General features: G+C 55.8%; 2 protein-coding genes across 5 annotated transcripts; one reads left to right on the top strand and one right to left on the bottom strand.

The window, feature by feature from the left end:
* The first annotated feature begins 210 nt into the window (after positions 1–210).
* On the top strand, positions 211–11,754 carry PLEKHN1 (pleckstrin homology domain containing N1). 3 transcript variants are annotated; one of them, XM_053205037.1, is made up of 16 exons: positions 211–489; positions 607–706; positions 3,446–3,592; positions 3,696–3,776; positions 3,899–3,971; positions 4,314–4,441; positions 4,524–4,655; positions 4,846–4,926; positions 5,711–5,786; positions 5,904–6,052; positions 6,177–6,326; positions 6,548–6,688; positions 6,859–6,999; positions 7,155–7,364; positions 7,637–7,685; positions 7,770–11,754. In XM_053205037.1, the coding sequence occupies exons 1-16, from the start codon at positions 407–409 to the stop codon at positions 7,883–7,885; spliced, it is 1,857 nt and encodes a 618-aa protein (XP_053061012.1). In that variant the 5' UTR covers positions 211–406; the 3' UTR covers positions 7,886–11,754. The 3 variants fall into 3 exon arrangements, with proteins under 3 accessions (XP_053061012.1, XP_053061021.1, XP_053061022.1); XM_053205046.1 differs by lacking the exon at positions 211–489 and having other exon boundaries at positions 3,680–3,776; XM_053205047.1 differs by lacking the exons at positions 211–489; positions 607–706 and having other exon boundaries at positions 714–3,592; positions 3,680–3,776.
* On the bottom strand, positions 8,424–13,935 carry PERM1 (PPARGC1 and ESRR induced regulator, muscle 1). Of its 2 annotated transcripts, XM_015087239.3 has the most exons (4): positions 13,659–13,931; positions 10,516–12,678; positions 9,752–9,877; positions 8,424–9,513 (listed from the first exon to the last, which is right to left on the bottom strand). In XM_015087239.3, exons 2-4 carry the CDS (start codon positions 12,515–12,517, stop codon positions 9,416–9,418), a joined length of 2,226 nt encoding a protein of 741 aa, XP_014942725.2. In that variant the 5' UTR covers positions 12,518–12,678; positions 13,659–13,931; the 3' UTR covers positions 8,424–9,415. The 2 variants fall into 2 exon arrangements, with proteins under 2 accessions (XP_014942725.2, XP_053061002.1); XM_053205027.1 differs by lacking the exon at positions 8,424–9,513 and having other exon boundaries at positions 9,520–9,877; positions 13,659–13,935.
* Between the last annotated feature and the right edge of the window lie 7,998 nt (positions 13,936–21,933).

Below are 21,933 nucleotides of genomic sequence, written 5' to 3' on the forward strand. Positions count from 1 at the left end.
GGAGAGAGGGGGATCCTTGGGCTCACGGAGCTCCAGCCCCAGGCAACCCCAACCCGAGTGTTGGCAGGCCACATACTCATAAACCAGGCCTTTGAGGCGACTGCTGTGCAGACTGGAGGCCAAGATGGGTGCTCTTGGCTGGACCCCAGGAGAAGACTCTTCCCACACCCCTACCCCCACCCCAACTCCAGCCTAGCCTGTGTGTGTGGAGGACCAGGTCAGAGAGCTGAAAGGCTTGGGCCCAGGGAAGGGTGGGTCCCTCCCAGAAAGGCTCCACCCTCGTCCGGCCCTTAGGTATAGGGCAAGACTTCCCAGAGCCCCGCCTGGGAGGCGGGACGTGAGGCTCAGTACCGAGGGACACAGACCAGTCGACCTGTTCCACTGGGGCACGCCACTACCGCCGCCCATGGGGAACAGCCACTGCGTCCCTCAGGCCCCTAGGAGGCTCCGGGCCTCCTTCTCCAGAAAGCCCTCGCTGAAGGGAAATAGGTGAGGGCGGGGGGGGGGGGGCGGGGGAGCTCAGCCTCGGCCACTAGGTCACAGGGTGTCCCTCAGTCTGCCTCTGGGGCCAGGCCAGGCTGTGAGCCCCACTTCACTTGTCCCCAGAGAGGATGGCGCAAGGAAGCTGGCTGGCCTGTTTGGCACCGAGGCCGGTCCTGACGGGGACACCACTGCTGACAAGATCTTCTACTACGTCCCTGGGACGGTGAGCAGGCGGGTGGGCGTGTCCCAGCTCACAGGGGTGCGGTGGCGGTGGTCTCCGTGTGGCTGTGTGTGCCTGTCCTATCTTCGCTCAGCCCAGGGTCTTACCCCCTCAGCCTGGGGGGAGTCAGATCCCGAGTGAGGTGAGGAAGCAGACGCTGCCCCACCCTAGGGAGCTTATGCGGCCGAAAGTCTGAGTGGAGAGCGAAACTGAGAGACACTGAGTCAGTGGGGCGAGGGAGCACCGGGCAGGGGCGGGCCACAGGCGGGGCCTCCAGGAGTCTCTCTGCTACGCGGGAGGGGGCCCCAAGGTCAGGCTGTCCACTCAGAACCGTACCTGTGGTGTATGCCCACCCCCAGGACTTGGGCGCGGGACAGCATGTCCAGGCATATTCGAGATGGACCAAGCGCATGTATCTATGTCGCCGTGTGGGCGCGGGTGTCACGGTGGTGGTGTGGCTGTGAACCCCCACCCTCTGTCATTACTCTGAGAGGAAGAGGCTTTAGGTGAACAGTGAGCCAGCCTCTCACCTACTCTGGACCTGTTTCTCCCAGGGGGTATCTTGGCAACCACTACTGCATCATTCCACAGCAGCCCACTGTGCCCCGCCCCCCCCCCCCAAGGCCACACAACAGGGATGTGGCTCCCGTGTGCTAGGCCCGCCTCTGAACTGAATTCCACCCCCTCTCACCCTGCCCACCTCCTTGAGGCTAAGGGTTAGCTGAGTGGGGAGAGACCCCAAGCCCTCTTCCCCAGCTTGGATAGCATTGGGTAGGGGTGAGGCTCTGCTATGTGCAGAGACCCCGGCACGTGAGGGAAATGAGCCTCCAATTTCTTGGGAGACATAGAAGCAGTAACATTTGTGACTCTGGGCCAGGGCCCACGCCCTGCATCCCTCTGTCCTCGCACTGCCCCTTTGAGGCCTAGCAGCTGGTGTGGGCTTCCAGAGCTCACCTTTCCAACATGTTCCTCTCAGGCTGGGAAGCCCACCCCGTCCCCTCTCTTGCCCTCTGTGGTCCCGGGGCTCTCCGCAGGCAAAGTGCTGGCTTGAGAAACCATGCTGCCTCAGAGAAGTGGGCAGGGCACTCTGTCCAGGGTCTGGCTGGGCTGGGCTGGAGTCCCTCCATGTGGTGGCATCTCAGACCTCGACTCTCTCTGTCCCAGCCTGGGACACATCATGTGACCCTGGTGGAGTCACGTGAGGTGTGGTGGCCCTGGTGGTCCTCTTTTGCCAGGACATAGCAGGAAAGGGGACCAGGCAGGTTGAACCTACAAATGAACCAACCTTGCCACAGCTATGAGCTAACTCCTCCCTGGGCCCTAAGGCTGGGCCCGGGACACAGGGACAGCTGTGTGGCCCTTCCTGCTCCATGGCCTAATTTTCATGGGTCCCAACCCTGAGCTGTTCCCCACACTGGGTGTGGGTACAGGAGGCCCCACCCAGAGTCAGGGAGGCCAGGAAGCCGTGAGCCTGTTCACATTCCTGGGCTTGCCCAAGGGGTGGCTTAGCTTGGCCGGGACTCAGCAGCCTTTGAGACGGCCCCTGCTAGCACCCAAATGAAGCATGGCCCCAACTCGCCCCTGAGCCCTCAGCCCTTCCAGCCAGGGTGTCAGGTCAACACCCATCCCTATCCGACTCCCAATCTGATGATTAACCCCCCCGACTACAGAGGATCCCCTGTGTGCCAGAATCAGCTAAGTGTGTGTGGGCACTGACAACCCCTCCCCTCAACAGACAGGCACTGAACCTCCAGCACATCCCAGGCCTGGCCTAGGCCCTGGGGATACAGCAGTGGGCAAAATAGACAAAGACCCCATTCTCTTGATATTCCCATCCCTGTGACAGAGCCAGATAACAAGTAAAAGATATGATAAGTCAGATGTGGTGGCGTTAAGGAGAAAAGTAAAGGAGGAAAGGTGTGCAGAGGGATCAGGGAAGGTTACAAAGTTACCCAGAAGGGATCTCCTAGAGAAGGTGATATCTGAGCCAAGTCCTGATGGGTGAGAAGAGAGTTGGCCTGAGTAGTCCAGGCAGAGGGACAGCAAGTACAAAGGCCCTGAGGCAGCCTGTGCCTGATATGAGAGAACAGGACTAGAGGAGGGGGCAGATCATAGAGGACCCTTTGAGCCATTTCCAGGACCTTGGGCTTCTCTGTGGGTGAAGTTAAGGGGCCCGCGGTGGTGTGCCAAAGCTGTCGGCACAGACTCTCAAGGGCTGATCTGATGCATCTTTTTCCAGCTCCCCAGTCACTGACATGCTGGTAGTTTGAAATGGGCCATGGTGGGAGTATTTACATCGAAATCGCCTCCCCACTTTGTAGAACCAGGTATTAAATATTTACAGCCAACACTACAAGCATGGGAGTGTTTCGAGCACCGTCTCCGTCAGATGCCCCCAAACCCCTCTGACCGACAAGTCTTTGGAGGCTGAGTAACTGACACAAGGGTACACAGCTGAGGAAATGTCTAAAATGAGGGTTGGATCTCCGCTGAGTTCAGACTTCGCTGTCTCTACCACTGGGCCATGTAATTTTATGACTGGCAGGCAGTGTTCGCTCGTGTGTGTATCTTCCCACTATTTCCACGTTAAGAAGCTGTGAGTGTGTATACGGTTCTGTACCTATGAGCGATGGTGTGTGTGTGTGTGTTCCTAACCTTTGTATTGTGTAACTGTAGGGGTGTGTATGGGCGGGGCAGCTGGTCCCAGGTCAGGCCCCCTCCCCTGAGCTCTGCTCCCCACAGGACATCCCAGATTTGGAGAGCCAGCGAGAAAATCTAGAGCAGCCGTTCCTGAGTGTGTTCAAGAAGGGGCGGCGGAGGGTGCCTGTGAGGAATCTGGGCAAGGTCATACACTATGCCAAGGTCCAGCTGCGATTCCAGCACAGCCAGGTGGGGCCAGGCCGGGCCGAGCGGGGAGGGGGCAGGGGTGCTCGGGTACCAGCCTGGGGCCTGACCCCCAGCCCGTCACACCGGCAGCCCTGCTCTCCCCCAGGACATCAGCGACTGCTTCCTGGAGCTGTTCCCCTCTTACCTGTACTTCCAGGCCCATGGTTCCAAAGGACTCACCTTCCAGGTGTGGGGAAACAGGCAAAGGGCGGAGGCTAGGGGTAGAGGAAGAGAGCAGCCTCCTGGGAGGTGGGTATCCACGTCCCCTAGGGGTCCCCCAGCCCTCCTCTCCCCCACGTGCTCTGGCAGGGGCTGTTACCACTGATGGAGCTGAGTGTCTGCCCGCTCGAGGGATCCAGAGAGCATGCCTTCCAGATCACAGGTGTGTGGGGGGCATGAGTGGACCTGGCCCCCAGGAGGGACCTCTAGCTGGGGCTGCTCAGGGACCTCGGTCTGGCTGAGCTTCAGAACAATGGAGGGACCCTGAGTGCACTGGGGGATCCTGGATTTTCCTCCAGTGTGCCCATGAGCATTTGCTGGGCAGGGGTGCAAGGTAGCGGGTAGGGGACCTCCAGGGCTGTGAATGTGGCCCTGTTAGTGGCTGATGGTCCCAGATGGTGTCACAGGCTCCTCCTGTTCCAGGCCTTGGGGTGCCCATGGATCCCTTGGGCAGGGCCTTTCCTGTGGGCTGCTGGCCCAGCCCACTCCACTCCTCCACCCCCAGGCCCGCTGCCTGCTCCCCTTCTCGTGCTCTGCTCCAGCCAGGCTGAGCTGGGCCGCTGGCTGTACCACCTGGAAAAGCAGATGGCCCTCGTGGGAGGGCTGCAGCACTGCCACTCATCGCCCCCGCAGGTGAGTGCCAGGAACCCCCACCCCCCTTTCCCATCCCCCCTGCGCCCACACCCTCTGCCTGCCCCTGACCCCCCTCCACTAGGGCCTCCCTGAGGACGAGCTGCCCTGGACTCTGCAGCGCAGACTGACCCGGCTGCGGACAGCATCGGGGCGTCAGATGGTGGGTAGTGCCATCTGTGCCTCGAGGGTCAAGCTTCAGCATCTGCCTTCACAGGTGCGTGGGAGGCGGGGGGACCCAGGGGTGACAGGAGAGGGGGCCACAGGGATGAAGACATGGGGGCACAGGACGGATGGGAGGGGGAATGGAGGAGGGGACAAAAGATGGGGGAGGGGTGAGGAATGGGGTCCAGGCCCTCGCACACACTACTGGTCGAGCCCCCCCTCTGCCTTTGACTCCCTTGCAGGAACAGTGGGACCGGCTTTTGGTCCTGTACCCAACATCACTGGCCATTTTCTCTGAGGAAGCAGATGGGCTTTGCTTTAAGGTGGGTCCCTCCCCACTGTGGACCTGCCCCAGGGAGACACCCTGTGTGTGGGGGTGGGAGAGGGCAGTGGCTCCGGAGGAACCTGTATTTCGGGGCCTGTTGGGACAGAGTGTGCTGGCCCCACCCACCTGGCCCGCTGCCCTGGTCAGTCTGGTCTCAGCTGTGATGTGGCTAAGGAGGGACCCCTGCGTAGGACCCCTTATTATGCCAGAGCATCCTCCACCACCAGCAGGACCGTCACCGAGGCAGGGTGCATGGGGGCAGAACCCCTCCTGGGAGGCACTCTTGTGTTGGCCCCCAGTATCTCTGAGAGGGGCCTATACCTCCGAGCGGACATTTTCCAGTGTGTGTGTGTGTGTGTGTGTGTGTGTGCGTGTGTGTGTGTGAGGGTCCTCTCGAGCTGGAGTGTGTCTGTCATGTGTATCACAGTACCCTTCTACCCTCAGTCACTGAGGAACGTACAGGGGTCTCCTGCATGATCCCTCCCACCCTACCCCCAGTCTTAATAGGTGACCCAGGGGACCAGTCCCCAGAAGCATCCATCTGTGCCTGCCATTGGCTGATGGAGGCCTACCCAGAGTCCAGGGGTAAAGGTATCCCTCAGGAGAGACGGGGAGCACTGACCTCCCTCAGGGATGTCAGCCGCAGCCTGCCTTGCCCTCTGCCTGTGCTCTGAGGGCCCAGCCCGGCTCTGGAGGGTGAGACAGAATTATGGGCCCAGGCAGAGGCACAGGGTTGCACCCACCCCAGACTGAGGCTCCGTCTTTGGTCACTGCCCCCACAGGGGGAGCTCCCACTCAGCGCCATCCACATCAACCTGGAGGAGAAGGAGAAGCGGATCCGCTCTTTCCTCATCGAAGGTGGGTGGAGGCCTGGGCTGGGAGGGAGGGCACGGGCCTCCCGGGTGCCCCAGCTCTTCAGTGGGGCCTTGCAGAGGGCTTCTGTTGCCAGGCCCCCTCACAGCATCTGTGTGCTAGGCCGTCTCATCAACACCATTCGCGTGCTGTGTGCCAGCTACGAGGACTACAGCCACTGGCTGCTCTGCCTGCAGACGGTCTCCCACGGGGACGGAGCTCCCCCACCGCCTGGCCCTGAGAGCTTCCCAGGGCTGCGGGTGTCCACACAGGTGAGGGGCCAGCAAGGACAGACGCTGCACCCACCTCTCAGGTTCTGGGCAGAAGGGTGGGTGGGGAGGGAGAGGGGTCCTGCTGTCTGTCTCACCTCCCCTCTGCCTGCCCCCTGGTGTCCAGGTCCTGGGTGGTGGCCGAGGCTCACTCTCCTCAGATGGACGAACCAGCTGGGGCTCAGGGTGCCCAGCACCCCCGTCCACGCACACCAGCCACTCTCTCCCTGAATCCTCAGTGCCGTCCACCACAGGCTGCCCCGCCCAGCCTGTGCCTGTGAGCATCTGGGAGTGGGGAGGGATAGGCAGAAGAAGGGGGCAGGGAGTCACGAGGACAGTTTGTGTTGGGGAACCTGGACCCCCATGGCACCCCGTTTCAAGCAGGACCCTAGTTCCCCAGGGGAGGAGACTCAGACTGAAGGGAACTTTGTGCAGCCTCATGGGGTTGAGTGGGTCAGGGCCCTAGGGAACCTTCTGGAAGGTCTTTGGTCCCCACAGGACCAGGCCAACCCTGGTGGCACCGGCACCAGCAGGCAGAGGGCAGAGCCGAGACGGAGCAGCAGCAGTCGGTCACCCAGGAACAAGGCCCGGGCTGAGGGGCCCGGCCTGGCCACCTCGTTGTTTTTGGACCTGACCAAGGTGAGCCCAGCACGCTGACCCAGGTCTCCATCCCACCCTTCATCTCCCTGGCCTCCATTTCTCAGGCCCAGGTGGCCCTGGAGCCACCTAGAGGCCTTTTTGCTCAGAGAAGGGAGGACTCAGGCCACCTCCTCTTCAGGAAACCCGTCCCTCTTGCCTCTTGCCTGCAGCTGAGCAAGCACAGCCCGGAGGGCAACCCCGAGGCCCGAGACCAGCCTCCGGAGGCCCCACGGTCCCCGCTCTATGCTGATCCCTACACACCACCTGCTACCTCCTACCACAAGATCACAGATGTCCAGGGCCTGGATGAGGTCAGTTCCCTGTGGGGGACGGAAAGGGTCGGATGTGTCCACGGCCTGAGGTCCACTCAGCCATGATGAGAGGCCAAGGCATTTCGGGGACAGGGATCCCTCAGCTCTACCGAGGTTCTGGTCCAGAGCCTCAGGTCACCACCCCTTTCTTGCAGTTCCTCAGCGCGATGCAGAGCTCACTTGGACCTGAGTCCTCGAGCGCATACCCCTCGGTCCCTGTGTCTGTGCCTGTCTCTGACCCCAGCTCTGGGCTCTCCGGTCCCCACTTGCTCTCCAAGAAGGGAGCCCTGCAGCTGCGAGCCTCTCAGCGGCACCGAGGCTCTGTCCAGGGCCAGGGTCCACCACCCCCAGACTCCCCTCAGCATGTGAGTAGCAGCACCCACCCCTGCTGGGCAAAGGGTTCTGCTAGGAGGTGGAAACAGTGTGTGGCCTCGGGGACCCTGGGGGAGCAGGACAGATGGAAACAGGGAAGATATGGCAGGTCAAGGACCGGAAGCAGCAGCAGGCTGGGGGGAGGCTGTAAGGAAGGGTAGATGCGGAAGGAAAAGGTAGGGGTGGGATCTGGCAGATTCGTGGGCTGGTCTCCAAGCGTCCTCCCCCAGGGCTCAGATCTCAGACTTGTGGTTGGGGTCCCCAGGTCTCCCCTGCGAGAGAAGTCTCACCCGACCCCCTGCTGCCTCCCTCAGGTGAGTGAAGGCCCTTGCCTCTTTCTGAGGGGAGCTCTGGGTGTTGCTTCCTGAAGGCACATGCATCTCTGTCCCCCCCACCAGGTGGCCATCCCCTCAGGAGCTATGACAACATCTGGGACAAAGCTTCATCTCCTTCCCACAAGCGCTGGCCCCGCGGAGCACCTGAGGCTGGTGGGGGGCTCATCCAGTGGATCTGATGGCCCCTGGGCCGGCTGGTTCTTGGGACTACGCGCCAGCATTAACCCGGGAGTGGGGGTCTGCAGCAGAGCTGGGTCTTTCTTTGTAGGGCCACAGGCTGACCAGCATCCAATACCTGAACGCCATCGAAGGCTGAGTCAGGGTCTGACCCCAGCAGGGTGCAGGGGTCTCCAGAACTCTGAGTTTCCCTGGGCTCTGGAGGGGCCAGGCAGAGGGCCTCATACCGAAGATGGCCTGGTGACACTGCTCAGGTCAGACACAGATCAGAGCAGGATGCATGGAGGGACCAAACTTGAACCATTCCTCCAAGGAAGACACGGGGAGGCCACTTGGTGCAGGCTTTACCTGGGGGTGGGAGAACAGCGTAGGTGTGAAGGCCAGAGGGCTGAGAAAGAGTAGTGAGGGTCAGAGCACGTGAGGTCAGAAAGCACAAGGGTAGGAGGTCAGCGAAGTCTGAGACATCACAAGCAGAGGCAGGAGGGTGTTCCGGGCAAATGTGAGTGGACTGCGGCCGGCTGGGAGAAACTGACAAGAGACTAAACAAGAAAGATAAAGATTTTTTATTTGTGCTGCGTGTCCCCGCGTTTTCCACTCAGCAGCCAGAAGTCCCCTGTCCTGGGGACCCTGTGCACACGCCGACCCGGCACCCAGCTTGGTAGCCTCCGTTGCTTTGCCACCACCAGCCTCCCACCCGCGTTCCTGCCCCATCTCTGGCTCCTCAAAGCCCCGGGACAACCCCAAATGTTCAGTCCCTTTACCTGACACCACCATATTCTGCCCCTGTACCTCGTCCAGGGTTCCCCACAGGAGGGGCTCCAGCCTCTGCCCTACAGACCCTCACCCTGCTAGGGCCACCCTCCCATAGGCCCCTGTGGGTTCCTGCTCACGGTCTCAGGAGCCCAGAAGGCCTTGGCCACACGCCCCTGGGGTTCAGGGGTCAAAGAGGCCTCAGAGGTTTTCACTACCCCAGTCCACTTGTAAAGAGGGCAGATAGTCTCTGGGACACCCCCCTCCACCTGAAGGCCACCCAGTCTCCTCGCCCTTGCCCCCTGCCCGGATTTCCAGCTGCAGCCTTGCTGCTGCACTGACACCTTCTAGTTTCCAACACTTTGTCCTGCTTCTCACCCCGGCTCACCAAACGAAACCTAAGGCACCCCGTTAAATTTGATTTCAGATAAGCCACGCGTAATTTAGTACAATCTCCGATACTGCATGTCTGAAATGCAAGTTTCACCGGACACCCTATGTTTTTATTTGCTAATCTGGCCACCTTACTAACCAGCTCCTTGCTCAGCCCTACCCACCCAGCCTTCCAGAATCTCCCTCTTTCCAGGTGTGGAGCACAGCCTTGGCCTCGGCCACTGGCTAGACCTTTGGGTGGAATCCAAGGGAGCCAGGACCGAGGACACTGGCTCCTTCCTAGATGCCATAGGACACAGGGATCAAAGGGCAAGACCTGAGGCGGCACCTCGTCCTGAGCCCCTGGGGCCACTTCTTTGTCCTGTGTCTTCCTGGACCAAGCCTGGATCCTACCAGCTGGGGCTGGGGCTGCGGCTGCGGCGCCCCTGCCCCACGTGCCGGCGGAAGTAGTGGATGGCGGAGATGGTACCAATATTGGCCAACAAGACTGCAAGAGAAGCACGAGAGAGCCTCCTGAGTGCCGGCTGCCTTCCGGTCTGGCCACTGTCTTCTATCCACACGGCCTGGCCCTCAAAGGGCAGGAGGAGGCCAGCGGAACTAGGGGTGGGTCGGGGAGAAATCTGTGCCTCTCCACACACCCCTCATCCCTGCTGGCCCGGCAGCTGAGACTGGACACCAGCTGTCATCCTGGGCACCAGCCCACTCCTCCCCCAGGGCCCCCAAACCTGTTTTCCAGGCGTCTGGGGTGTGCAGATCCGATGTTCTCACAGCCCAGGTGGCAAAGGCTACGAACACCAGGCACATGTCGTTCTGGCTGAAGGTAAACGAGGTGAGAGGCTCCCGGGGCTCTCCTAGGGAAAAGAAGCATGCTCTGTGCTCCGGCTCCACCCAGGCTCGTCTGTCCCAGACACACTGTCTGAGTCACTTCTTCTGTGTAGTACCCCGTCCCAAGACACAGGGTAGTGTGTGGCACAGTTGAGTCAAGCTGACCTCAGCAGGATTTGCCGCTGGGGTACCATTTCCTTGTTTGTAAAATATCTTGCAGGGAAATGTGAGAGAAAGTCTATTGAGTGCCCGACCCAGCAGGCAGCAAGGCCTGAGCGTGAGCTGTCCCGGTGTCTACTGTGCTAGAGGCCGGGGGCAGGGCACTGCTGTCATCTGGGCCCAGATACAGAATGACGGTCAGTGCAGAGACAAGTTCCTGAGTGGCCGTGGTGTCTGGCCTCATCCACCCCACCTGGACTGTGTCCTGGGATGGCCAGGAGCTGGTCCATCCTTCCCGGATCATCCCTAAGGCCCCCCTAAGGGCTCATGACCCGGGGTCCTAGCCTGCCCCTCCCCAGCAGCCCTCCTGGCTGAGCTCTCTGGACAGTACGTTCTCGGGACCTGGACAGCCCCGGGGCCCACGCGACACTCACCTGCTTGGCTGAACTCTCTGGACAGTACGTTCCCGGGACCTGGACAGCCCCGGGGCCCACACGACACTCACCTGCTTGCCTGACTGCCAGGCTGAGCTGCTCTGCTGTGACTGGGCTAGGCTCTGGTGAGGTTCCAGACCCCACTCCCCAGGGGACCGACCCGGGGGGCTCTGTGGCCTGCAGCTGGAGAAGGGCAGCCAGCTCTAGCACGCCCCCCGACACGTCCTCCCCAAGGAAGTGTTCATAGGCCTCGGGGATGGAGATGGGCACGGGGTCTCCAGGCGGACAGGCTGGCACAGGCTCAGCTTGTGGGGGGTGGGCCACGGAGTGGACCCCCCAGTGCCCTGACCTCTGGGCTCGGCGGTCCTGGAAGAAGAACTCGCACGTGTCCGGCCACTGTACTCCGGCCAGCGCCTGGTCAGCTTCTGCCGCCTCCACGGCATCTTTATCCTCCTCCTCAATAGTGTCACAAAAAAAGAACTCGTAGGCCTCTGGGAGGGTCACTGCAAAGCTGCTCCTGGGCCTAGACCCCACAGAGGCAGAGGGGGGAGGGGAAGGCAAGTGTTTGAGGATCCGAGGCTGGGGGGACCGGGGCCCGACTGCCACGGCATCCCAGCCACCAGGCCTGTCTCGGCCCCCAGCTGCTGTCCTGGGAGGCACGGGCCGGGCTGTGGCTGGTGAGGGTGGGCCTGAGGTTTCTCCCAAACCTGGCTCCTTGGGGCTGGGCACGGCCATGGAAAATCGCACTCTCTTCTTCTTGGGTGCTTGAACAGAGCCTGGTGGGGGGGGCTCCCCCGAGTGATGTCCAGGGGCACCTGCTGAAGGCTCCCCTCTGGGTTTCTCTTGGTGTCCTCCTGGAGACACAACAGAGCTCAAACACAGCCTGGCCATCGGGGCAGCCTCCACCTCCACCAAGTCAGGCCCAGCCCGGGGAAGGGGAGCAGGTGTAGACACACCTGCATCGGATCGGGTCTTGGAAACAAGGTGAGGCAGAGCAAGTGTAGATGAGTCCTCCTCTGGCTTAACCACTGGGCCCACCACAGGTAGGTCCATGTCCAGTCTAGACTTGGGGGCAGATGTAGACAGAGCCATGTCAGGTTGAAGCTTGGAGGCGAGTGTAGACGGAGCCACATCTGACTTAGCTTCGGAGATATCTGGGTGAGTCTCCTGGGCAGGTGTGGACGTGGTGTGTGGCTCGGCTCTGGGGGTCATTCTGAGTGGGTCTGTACCTTGCTCAATCGTAGGGACTGGTGTAGACAGACCCAAATCTGTTCCTTGCTTGGTCATCTGCGCAGGCGCTCCTGCAGACTCTGGACTCAGTCCATTCTGCCTGGTTCCTGGTGTCTGCTCTGCTGTTCCAGCCGAGAGACCCTTCCCCCCGGACCCAGCCAGACCAAGGTCCTCCTTGGGCCTGGCCTCAGCAGGCAGCAGGGAGCCCAGGTGGGTGGGAGCAGAGCCCGGAGTATTCGAGCACCGGCCCCCCTTGGCTCCGGCCGCGTGCCTCTTCTTTCGGCCAGGGCTGCGTGGCGCGGCTCCAGGAGTGCCGGGGGGCCTCTGGGGAGCAGTGGTGCAGCCGGGAGACTCGGGGCTCTGAGGAGACTCACCAGGGGTACTAGGATCAGGGTCCTGGGGGGCTGGCCCCTGCAGAAGTCTCTGCATCTCGTCTCTGGAAGACGCTGGCCCTGGGAGCGACGAGCTGTGACCTAGAGGGGCGGCGTCAGATGCGAGGGACGGCAAAGCTTCTGACTGTGCGGACGTGCCGGGCATCTGCTGATCAGCCCCCAGGGCCAAGACAGGCTCACGCCAAGACCTGCTGACCAGTGGCCGGGCAGCGGCCTTGTCCTCCTTCTTGAAACCAGGCCAGCCCCTCCCCCCAGCAGCCGGCTGCCCCTCGAGGAGGGGTGGAGGCCCAGGGGGATTGTGGCCACTGCTGTCCCCTTGGTCAATGTCACTGGACAAGAGCTCATCCGCAGAGGCCAGGCTGGCCTGCGGGAGGCCACACTCTTCAGTCGTGGCTGCAAACTCGGCCCAGTCCTGGTCACTCAGCTGGATGCTGTACTGGAAGTTTTCCATTTCAGGTCAGCAGAGGCGCTTGAGCAGCACAGCCTGAGGCTAGGTGGGATCTTCACGGACCCAGGCCCCGGACACAGGCCAGCATACGCTGCCACCACCCTGCCCAGTCCCCGGGGTGCCCCCCACCTCCTTGGCTCGGGGGCCGGCACTCCATCTATGTCCTGCAAGAGAGCAGAAAAGGGAATCCGGAGGGAAGCTGAGCTGCTGTCAAACCCGACCTTTCCTCCGAGTTAGAGAACGCGCGGCTTCCGCTTTGCCTGCTTCCAAACTGACCCCTAATAATGACCGTGTAATGACATATGTTACATTCTGCAAATCGAATAGTGAGGCACACTAAGAAAATAGGGTTCCTTGTGTTTGAATTTTTGTCCCCAGAAGTGGTTTACGTCACATCTTTGAGCATTTTCTGTGCAGCTAGGTCAGCCTCACCTTCTCCAACTTTCCTGCAGAACGGTAGGTACCAAAGTAAACTTCATACAGCAAAACCCATTTCAAGGGTCACTCACTGGGAGTCAGTTCACGTGGGGGATGGTCAACTCTGGCCTGTCCCCACAGGCTCACGGTGGCAGCTGGCCACGGAGGAGGGGTGGCAGCGTCCAGCAAGCGACCAGCCTTTGGGGATGACCTTCCACCATCCTTGGCTGGGACAGGTTTCCGGGCTTCCCCTGAGTTCAAGGTCACTCTAGTGCTGGCCAGAGCCCACTCAGAGGTCACCAGGGAGCACCTGGCTCTGCCCCTTGCCTAGGCAGGAGGTCACAGAGCAGAAATGAGCCTCCTAACTCCCAGTGGGTTACCAGAGCCATCCTCAAGGTCTGCGCCCCTGACCCAGGCCTACCCAGCTAGCAGAGCCCCCTTGTCTGCCTCATCTCTGTGAACAAAGGCGACCCCAACTGCCTGAGAGCCCCTAGTGTCTCAGCCTCCTACGGGAGGTGACCTTCGACCTTTGGCCACACCCTGGGAGGTGGGAGGTCACTCTGGTCAGGCCGGCCGGTGCTGAGATGAAGATTCCTTGAGACCAGAGCATTGTGGCTTCCTGACCCACTGAAATGTCCCCTCCTCTCTGGCCCTTGGGGAAGTCCCTCTGGGGCTGTCTGACTTTCGGACTTCTTGGGGTGGGAACAAGGGACTAACAGTGTCATACCTGGGACCCTGTGGCCAGCCAGGGCAGTGGAGCTGGGCGTCCGAGCTGCCTGTCCCAGAGCGGCATGGTGCTGGGCTCACCACACAGGCCCCACCCCCACTGCCAAAAATACCCCATCCCTGTGGTCACATGTCTCCTGCCAGCCGTCAAGGTCCAGGCCACAAATAGATGGCATTTGAGGGGCCTCCAGCTACGTGAGGGACACCTTCCTGGGCAGGTCAGATGCTGGCCAGAGAATGCGAACCTGCAATCAGTTCTGCACGGGCCTCCTCTTTCCCAAGCTGAAGGCCACACTGCACTCTTGGCCCGGGCTGACTTTTCCTCTTAAAGTGTCCTCACCTGCTGTGAACCCTCCCCCCTGCCAGCAGCGCCGCCCCCACCTCCCACCAGCCCAGGCCTGTCTGGGTCTTAGGGCCTTGCCCTGTCGTCTGTGTGGAATAGAGAGGGTTACTGAGTGATGATAAAGGGGAAATGACCTTTCCAGAATGTTCCTAGAGATCCTTTGGAGGTGGGCCGCTGATGACTGGGTATGGAATAGTGGAGCGAGGCGTGCACCTCTCTCCTCCAGACTCCAGAGGGTTACTGGCCCCTTCCCAGGCAGCACTGTTGCACCTGCTGGTGGGGGCAAAGGGACAAGTGGGGCCACTGAGGGCTCTTGGTAGCCAGCATGCCGAAGGGGAATGGGCTTTGGCCTCTAGAGAGGGTTGGGAGGGTTCAGGGGAGGAAAGTGCGTTACTCTGCACCAGCATCTCTCCTGACCTAGACGCCGGTGGTGGGCGCAAGAAGGAGGAGGCAAAACAGAGTCTGTTCCTTCAAGAAAGGGGGCCTGGTGCTGCCACCCCCAGTGCAACCAGTCACCAAGAGTAGGCAGGCAGGGGTAACAGTGCCTCAGAGATGGGCCTCCAGAGTGCGCCTCCTCTGCCAGGCCTCCCTGAGCACTCTTTCCAAAACTTATCCAGCCCGGGAGGGGGCACAAAGAAGACCCTGTTTTCAGAGTTGAGCCTGGTGAGGCACAGAGAGGGTGAGCGACTCCTGCCTGACCACACAGCTAGCAAACGGCAGAGCTAGGACCCAGCGCCCTTAGCTGCGCTCCAGGCCATCCTGATCTCGGGGCTGATAGTGCCCATCCCACACAGGTCATTGTAACACACACTTGTGGCTTCCAGGCTATAAGGGATGTGAAGGGGGAGTAAGGGAGCCAGACAGCAAACATCTAAACAGACAGGTAGATGAGATCATCTCCGACAGCAACACAATGGAAGAAGGAAGTATTGTGGAGAGAAGGGGTGCCCTGGAGGGGCTGGAGACTTCTCTGAGGAGAGGGCCTTGGACTAAAAGGCCTTTGAGAGCCTGAGGGACAGGACTCAGTGGGTGGGAGACAGAGAGGGCCAAGGCCATAAGGGTGATGGTGGAGAGGCAGCTTCACACAGAGGGAGCAAGGCCGGGGCGCTTCGATTCCCAGTAAGCCAGCCAATGTATGACATGTGCAGGAAGGGCACAAACTGTGTAGGAAAGGACCCTGCCTGTTGGTGTGTGCCACCCGGCCACCTCGTGCAGGCCAGCCTGGCCCATAGTGAACTTTACATAAGTGGAGTTGTGCCCTAAGAACCTTTCCGCGTCTGTGTAAAAAGAAAAACTAGTTTCCTACTCACACTGTTCTCCTGTGAGTCTCCTGTGCTACCCACACAACACACTTCACTTCTGTTTCTGACACCAGCTGGGTGTCCTACGGTTTAACTCAATTCTGACACCATCTACCTGGAGACAGCATGAGATCCCCAGGTGAAGGGCTCAGTCCCACAAGACTGCCCGCCCCCCTTCCGAGTTTAGTCACAGGTAGTGGGTCCCCAGGTCACCCACAACTTGTTGGCTACAAATCAGTTTCCCATGACCCTTCCCCCTTGGATTTGATTAACTTACTAGAGCAGCTCACGGAAGTCAGGGAAACATTTACTTACATTTACCGGTTTACTGTACGAGGGTATGATAAAGGGTACAGATGAACAGCCGGATGAAAGAGATGTGCGGGGTGAATTATGGCCTGGGTGCCACTCCCCCACACCTGCACATGTTCAGCAACATGGAAACTCTGTGAACCCCATACGATCGGGATTTCATGGAGGCTTCCTCACATAGGCATGATGGGTCATTAAATCCAATTCCAGCCCCTCTCTCTCCGGAAGAGGGGGTGTTGCTGGGGCTGAAATTTCCAAGCTTCTAATCATGGCTGGTCCTTCTGGTGAGTATCTCTATCCCAGAGCCCACTCGGAGTCAGCTCATTAGAACAAAAGGTGGTCCTGGTGCTCTTATCACTTAGGAATTCACAAGGGTTTCAGTAGCTCTGGGCCAGGAACTGGGAGCAGAAACGAATATATGTATTTTCTACAATCTCACATCTGCCTCCTCGGAGCCTCAACGTGATTCGGAGTCAGGCACCTCGGGGGCTGTGCTGGTCAGTTTCACCACCAACAGTGGCCTCGTCTCTGCATCACGTTTCTGTGGAAGGAGATTTGGGTTGTTTCCACTTCACAGTCGCAAACATGCCCGAACGTTTCTCTCGGAAAACCTGTGTACTTGGCTTCGGAGAGGCCAGAGGGTCGGGTCGGGGGGCGAGCTTGTTCAGCTTCAGAAGCCACTGCCCGACGGTTTCCCGAGTGGCTGTGCATCTGCTCCGACTGCAGGACACGCGCGGGTCGTCTCTGTGCTGCGCATCCTCACGGACCGCCGTCTCTGCCACTCGGCGCTCTGGTGGCTCCGTGGTCATGCCACACTGCCATTTAATCCACATTCCCTTTGGCCCCTGGCCTTTCTATTCCCTCGAGGGTGTGTCTTCCCGGTGCCTGTGCCACCTTCATATGCCTTCTCCTCACTGGTTTGTAGGGCTTGTGCACTCTGGACGAGAACTCCTCACCGCTGTCTGTATTATCAATACCTTCCCTCAGTCTCACATTCTCACTCTCTTAACAGTGCCTTTTGGTAAACAGTTTCAAATTTTAATATGGTGCAAGTGATCAACAGCTTCCTTTATGGTATCACCATTTCTGTTCTTTTAAAGAACCTTTGCCTGCCCCAAAGTCATAAAGATTTCATAAAGGTGTCCTTGTATATTTTGTTAAAGCTTTGCCATTTTAGCTTTCAAATTGTATCTGCAACCCACCTGGTATTGATGGGAGGTCCTGCCACACTTTTTTGTTTCCGTGTGGACACCTAGTTGGCCCAGTGCCATGTCAAGGCTTGGGTGGCACACGTGTGTGGGCTTATCTGTCTACAGGGGCAAAGCAGCACAGCCCCACATGGGGTTGGAGCCCCATAAGGTGAGGAGGTTTGGAGGGTTTGGGACAGGGGCTTTTTAACAATTGCCCTGGCTGCCCTGGGAGAGGCAGGGAGACCAGCTCTGAGACTGCGGGGAGGGAGCAGGGGGACTAGGGTGAGGCCATGTGAGGACTGAGCTCTACCCAGAGGCTTTCCTTTCCTCCTCTCCCACCCAATCTTGGAGGACCTCATCGTGGGGGGCAGTGGAGGGATGTCTGCTGTAGGATGAGGAAACCAGGCAGAGCTCTATAGCACATCAGGATATGTTCCACAGTGGATGTTAAGTCTTGGTGGAGACCTGGGCCAGGGGGAACAAGTGATGGATAGATGGGCAGTCAGACACACATTCCATGGAGCCGGGAGCATGGGCCCAAGCAGGGGGAAAGGTGCAGGGAGAGGGAAGTAGAGGGCAGCCTGCTGTACCCCCAGGGACCACATGAGGGCACCAGAGTTCCACCGGAAGCAGACAGAGCTCAGCCCTTCTGGCCCTTACCCAGGTCTGAGGGAATGGACACTTAGGGGATGCTGGGCTCCCTTTCCTGAAGCCATGTAGTCCCCTTGAGCCCTTGAACTTGAGACAGTAAAAGTAAGCCAATTTCGATGAGTAGCTATTATGTGCCAAGGAGTCTTTCTCTTTTCTTTAAGTTTTATTTTAAGTAGACTCCACTCCCAACACGGGGCTTGAACTCACGAGGCTGAGATCCTGAGATCAAGATTCCCATGCTCTACCAAATGAGCCAGCCAGACACCCCACATGCCAAGCAGTCGTAAACGCTTTACACAAATTATGAGCTTTTAACTTTTTAAAAAATAGTTTTATTGAGGTATAACTTACATACAATAAACTGCACATATTTGAGTGTAAAATTTGCTAAGTTTTGACATTTGTGATGCCCAGGAAGCCATCACCATAATCCAGAGACTGAACATGCTCATCACCCCTAAAGGTTCCTATGCTCTTGGTGATACCTCCTTCCCCTACTCCCAAGGTAACCATCAATCTGCATTTGGTAACTATAGTTAGGTGACACTGTCTAGAACTATTATGCTAACAGAAATAAGTCAGTCAGAGAAAGATAAATATATGATTTTACTCATATGTGGAATTTAAGAAACAAAACATGAATATAGGGGAAGAGAGGCAAAAATAAGATAAAAACAGAGAGGGAGACAAATCATAAGAGACTCTTAAATACAGAGAACAAACTAAGGGCTGCTGGAGGGGCACTGGGTGGGGGGATGGGCTAGATGGGGGATGGGCATTAAGGAGGACACTTGTCAGGATGAGCACTGGGTGTTATACGTAAGTGATGAATCGCTAAATTCTATTCCTGAAATCATTATTATACTGCATGTTAACTAACTTGGATAAAAAACAAAAAACTAATTGTGCTTGAGCCATAAAAATAAAAAATAAATTGAAAAAAGAAAATATCAAATAAATAAATAAAATGGCTGCACCATTTTACATTCTTATCAACAATGTAAAAGTGTTCTAATTTCTCCACAAGTTTGCTAACGCCCCCATCTGTACTTAAAAATTTTTTTAAATTTTATTTTATTGTTTTTCACAGTAATCTTGGGCACCTAGGTAGCTCAGTCGGTTAAGCGTACGACTTCAGCTCAGGTCATGATTTCGCAGTTCGTGAGTTCGAGCCCTGCATCGGGTTCTGTGCTGACAGCTCAGAGCCTGGAGCCTGGAGTTCTGTGTGTGTCTCTCTCTCTCTCAAAAATAAATAAACATTAAAAAAAATAATAAGTAAATAATAATCTCTATACCCAATGTGGGGCTCTCACTCATGACCCTGAGATCAAGAGTCATATGCTGTACTGACGGGGCCAGTCTTTTTTTTTTTTTTTTTGAGAGGGAGAGAGAGAGAGCACCAGTGGGGGAGAGGGGCAGAGGGTGAGAGAGAATTTTAGGCAGGCTCAGAGCTCAGCGCAAAGCCCAATGCAGGGCTCAATCTTAGGACCCTGGGCTCATGACCTGAGCTGAAATCAAGAGTGAGACACTCAACCGACTGAGCCACACAGACGCCCCTTTTTAATTATACCTATCCTGGTGGGTGTGAAGTGGTATCTCATTGTGGTTTTGATTTAAATTTCCATGATGGCTATGATGCTGAGTGGCTTTTCAGGTGTTTGTTGGCCATTTATATATCTTTGGAGAAATGTCTGTTCAGATTTTTCACCCATTTTTTTTTTTAGTTGGGTTGTCTTTTTATTATCGAGTTGAGAGTTATCTATATATTATATATATATAATACCTATTAATACATATTTATATATTATATGCATGTTTTACAATGTTTTTCTCCTCTGTCTTTCAAATTTTTTTGGATAATGCCTGTTGAGGCACAAGTTTTAATTTTTACAAAGTTCAATTTATCCTTTTTCTTTTGTCACTTATGCTTTTAGTATCATGCCTAAAAAGGCTTTGCTTAAGGCCCTTCATCACCCAAGATCATTTTCTTCTAAAAATTTTACGAAAGTTTTAGCTCTTACATTTATGTGTAGTATCTGCTTTGAGTTAATTTCTGTGTATCGTGTGAGGAAGGGAATGGCTGATCAGATGTCCCAATATTTGTTGAAATGACTCTTCCCACATTAGGTTGTCCTGACATTCTTGTTGAAAATGAACTGACTGTAAATATGACGGCTTATTTCTGAACTCTCAGTTCTATTCCACCAGTCACTATGCTTAACCTCATGCTAGTTCCACACTGTCTTAATTATTATTGCTTTGTAATAAGTTTTGAAATCAGGAAGTTTGAGCCCTCCAACTTTGCTTTTCTTTTTCAAGACCATTTTGGATATTCAGAGTTGCTTAAATTTCCATATGAATTTGGAAATTCAGCTTGTCTGTTTCTGCAAAAATCTTAGCTAAAACCTTGTTAGAGATTGCATTAAAACCAAAGGCCTATTTGTAAAGTATTAGCATCTTTTTTTTTTAAGTTTATGTATTTTGAGAAAGAGAGAGAGAGAGAGAGAGAGAGAGAGAAGCAGAGACACGGAGCTTGATGCAGCGGCTTGGAACCCATAAACCATGAGATCATGACCTGAGCTGAGATCAAGGGTCAGATGTTCAATTGTCTAAGCCACCCAGGCACCCCTGTGAAGTATCAATATCTGAACAATGTTTAATCTTCTGATCCATGACATATCTTTTCATTTATTTAGAACTTCTTTAATCTCAGTAAATGTTCTGTTGTTTTAAAGCCTGAATTTTACACTTTTTATTAAATATATTCCTAAGTATTTTATTCTTTTTGATGTTATTAGTGAAAGATTTCTTAATTTCATTTTCAAAAGTATTCGATGCCAGTGTTTAGAAATACTGCTGATTTTTAAAATATCTATTTTGCACCCTGCAACCTCACTTAATTCATGTATTAGTTTTAATAGTTTTCCTAGTGGATTTCTTTGCATATAAGGTCATGTTGCTTGAACACAGGCAGCTTTACTTCTTCCGTTCCAATATGGGTGACTTCTATTTCATTTCCTTGCCTAATTGGCTTGAACTCCCTACACCGCCGGACAGGAGTGGCAAGAATGGACACCACTGTTTTAGCCCCGTATCGCGGCGGTTTGATTATGTGGCTCCTTGACGTAGTTTTCTTCAAATTTCTTAGGCTTGAGTTTCAATGAGCTTCTTGGATCTGTGGGTTTATAGTTTACATCAATATTGGAAAAATTCTATTCATTATTTCTCTCAGTGGTTTTTGTTGTTGTTTTTTGCCTCCTCTTCCTCCTCCTTCTGGGACTCCAATTATATGTATATTAAGCCACTTGAAGTTGTCCCACAACTAACTGATGTGCTTTTCTTGTCTTTGCTTCTTTTCCACTTTTTAAGTCTCTTTCACTTTGAATAGGTTTTATGGGTATACTTGCAGTTCACTATTACTAGTATTTTCCTCCTCAACGTCTAATCTGCCATCACACCCATGTCTAGAAGCTCAGCGGGTTTCTATGAAGGTCTCTCAAACCTTCAGTCTTTCCTGTAGCTTCTTGAACATATGAAGTATGACTGTAACAACAGTTTTAATGTCTTTGTCCACTGTTTCTATTACCTGTGACATTTCTGGTTTACTTCAATTGATCAATTTTTCTCCTATCATGGGTCATATTTTCCTGCTTCCTTGTATGCCTGGTAATTTTTTACTGGCTGCCAGACATCATGAATAGTAATTGTTGGCTGCTGGATATTTCTGTGTTCCAATAAATATTCCTGGGCTTTGTTCTGGGGCTTTGTCTGGAGACAGCTTGATCCCCTGGGGCCTTGTTCATAAACTTTATCAGGAACAGCACTCGCCGTAAGGGCTAATTATCCCTCACTACTGGAACAAGTCCTTCCGAATACTCTACCAGGTGCCCTATGAATTACGGGCTTTTCCAATCTGGCTAGAGATGAGCCTGGGTAAACTCAGAGGATTTTTCTCTCTAATCGTTTCTGGTGGCTCCTTTCCTGGCCTCAAGGAGTTTCCTCCCAGTGTGATCCAATCAGCCTTCAAGGAGACCCCTCTGCATGTCTCTGGAGTCCCCTCCGTGGCTTCTCTCGCCTTGCTGACACCCTGTCACAGGACTCCAGCCGCAGTGGTCCCCCCAGCCCCACCCTGCCAGCTCTGCCTCCTGGACTCAGGAAGTCTGCTAAGCTCTGCCTGGCTTCCCCTCCCTGAGGTCAAGGCCTAAACACCGTCTTCTGACAGCCGGGGCAACACAGGGCTCGCTTCACTGGTTTCTCACTTCTCAGGGACCCACTGAGGGAAAAGCCTACTATTTCATATATTTTGTCCAGTTTTTAGTTGTTTCAGGCAAGAAAGTAAATCTGGTCCCTGCTACTCCATCTTTGCTGGAAACAACTGTCATTATGCAGATTATTTACTTAATCCCTTCAACCACACAGCACTACCAGGGAGGTACTGTTACTAACCTTATTTTACATGTGAGATTCTGTAACTTGCCC

Source organism: Acinonyx jubatus, chromosome C1 (genome assembly GCF_027475565.1).
Source record: "Acinonyx jubatus isolate Ajub_Pintada_27869175 chromosome C1, VMU_Ajub_asm_v1.0, whole genome shotgun sequence".
NCBI lineage: Eukaryota > Metazoa > Chordata > Mammalia > Carnivora > Felidae > Acinonyx > Acinonyx jubatus.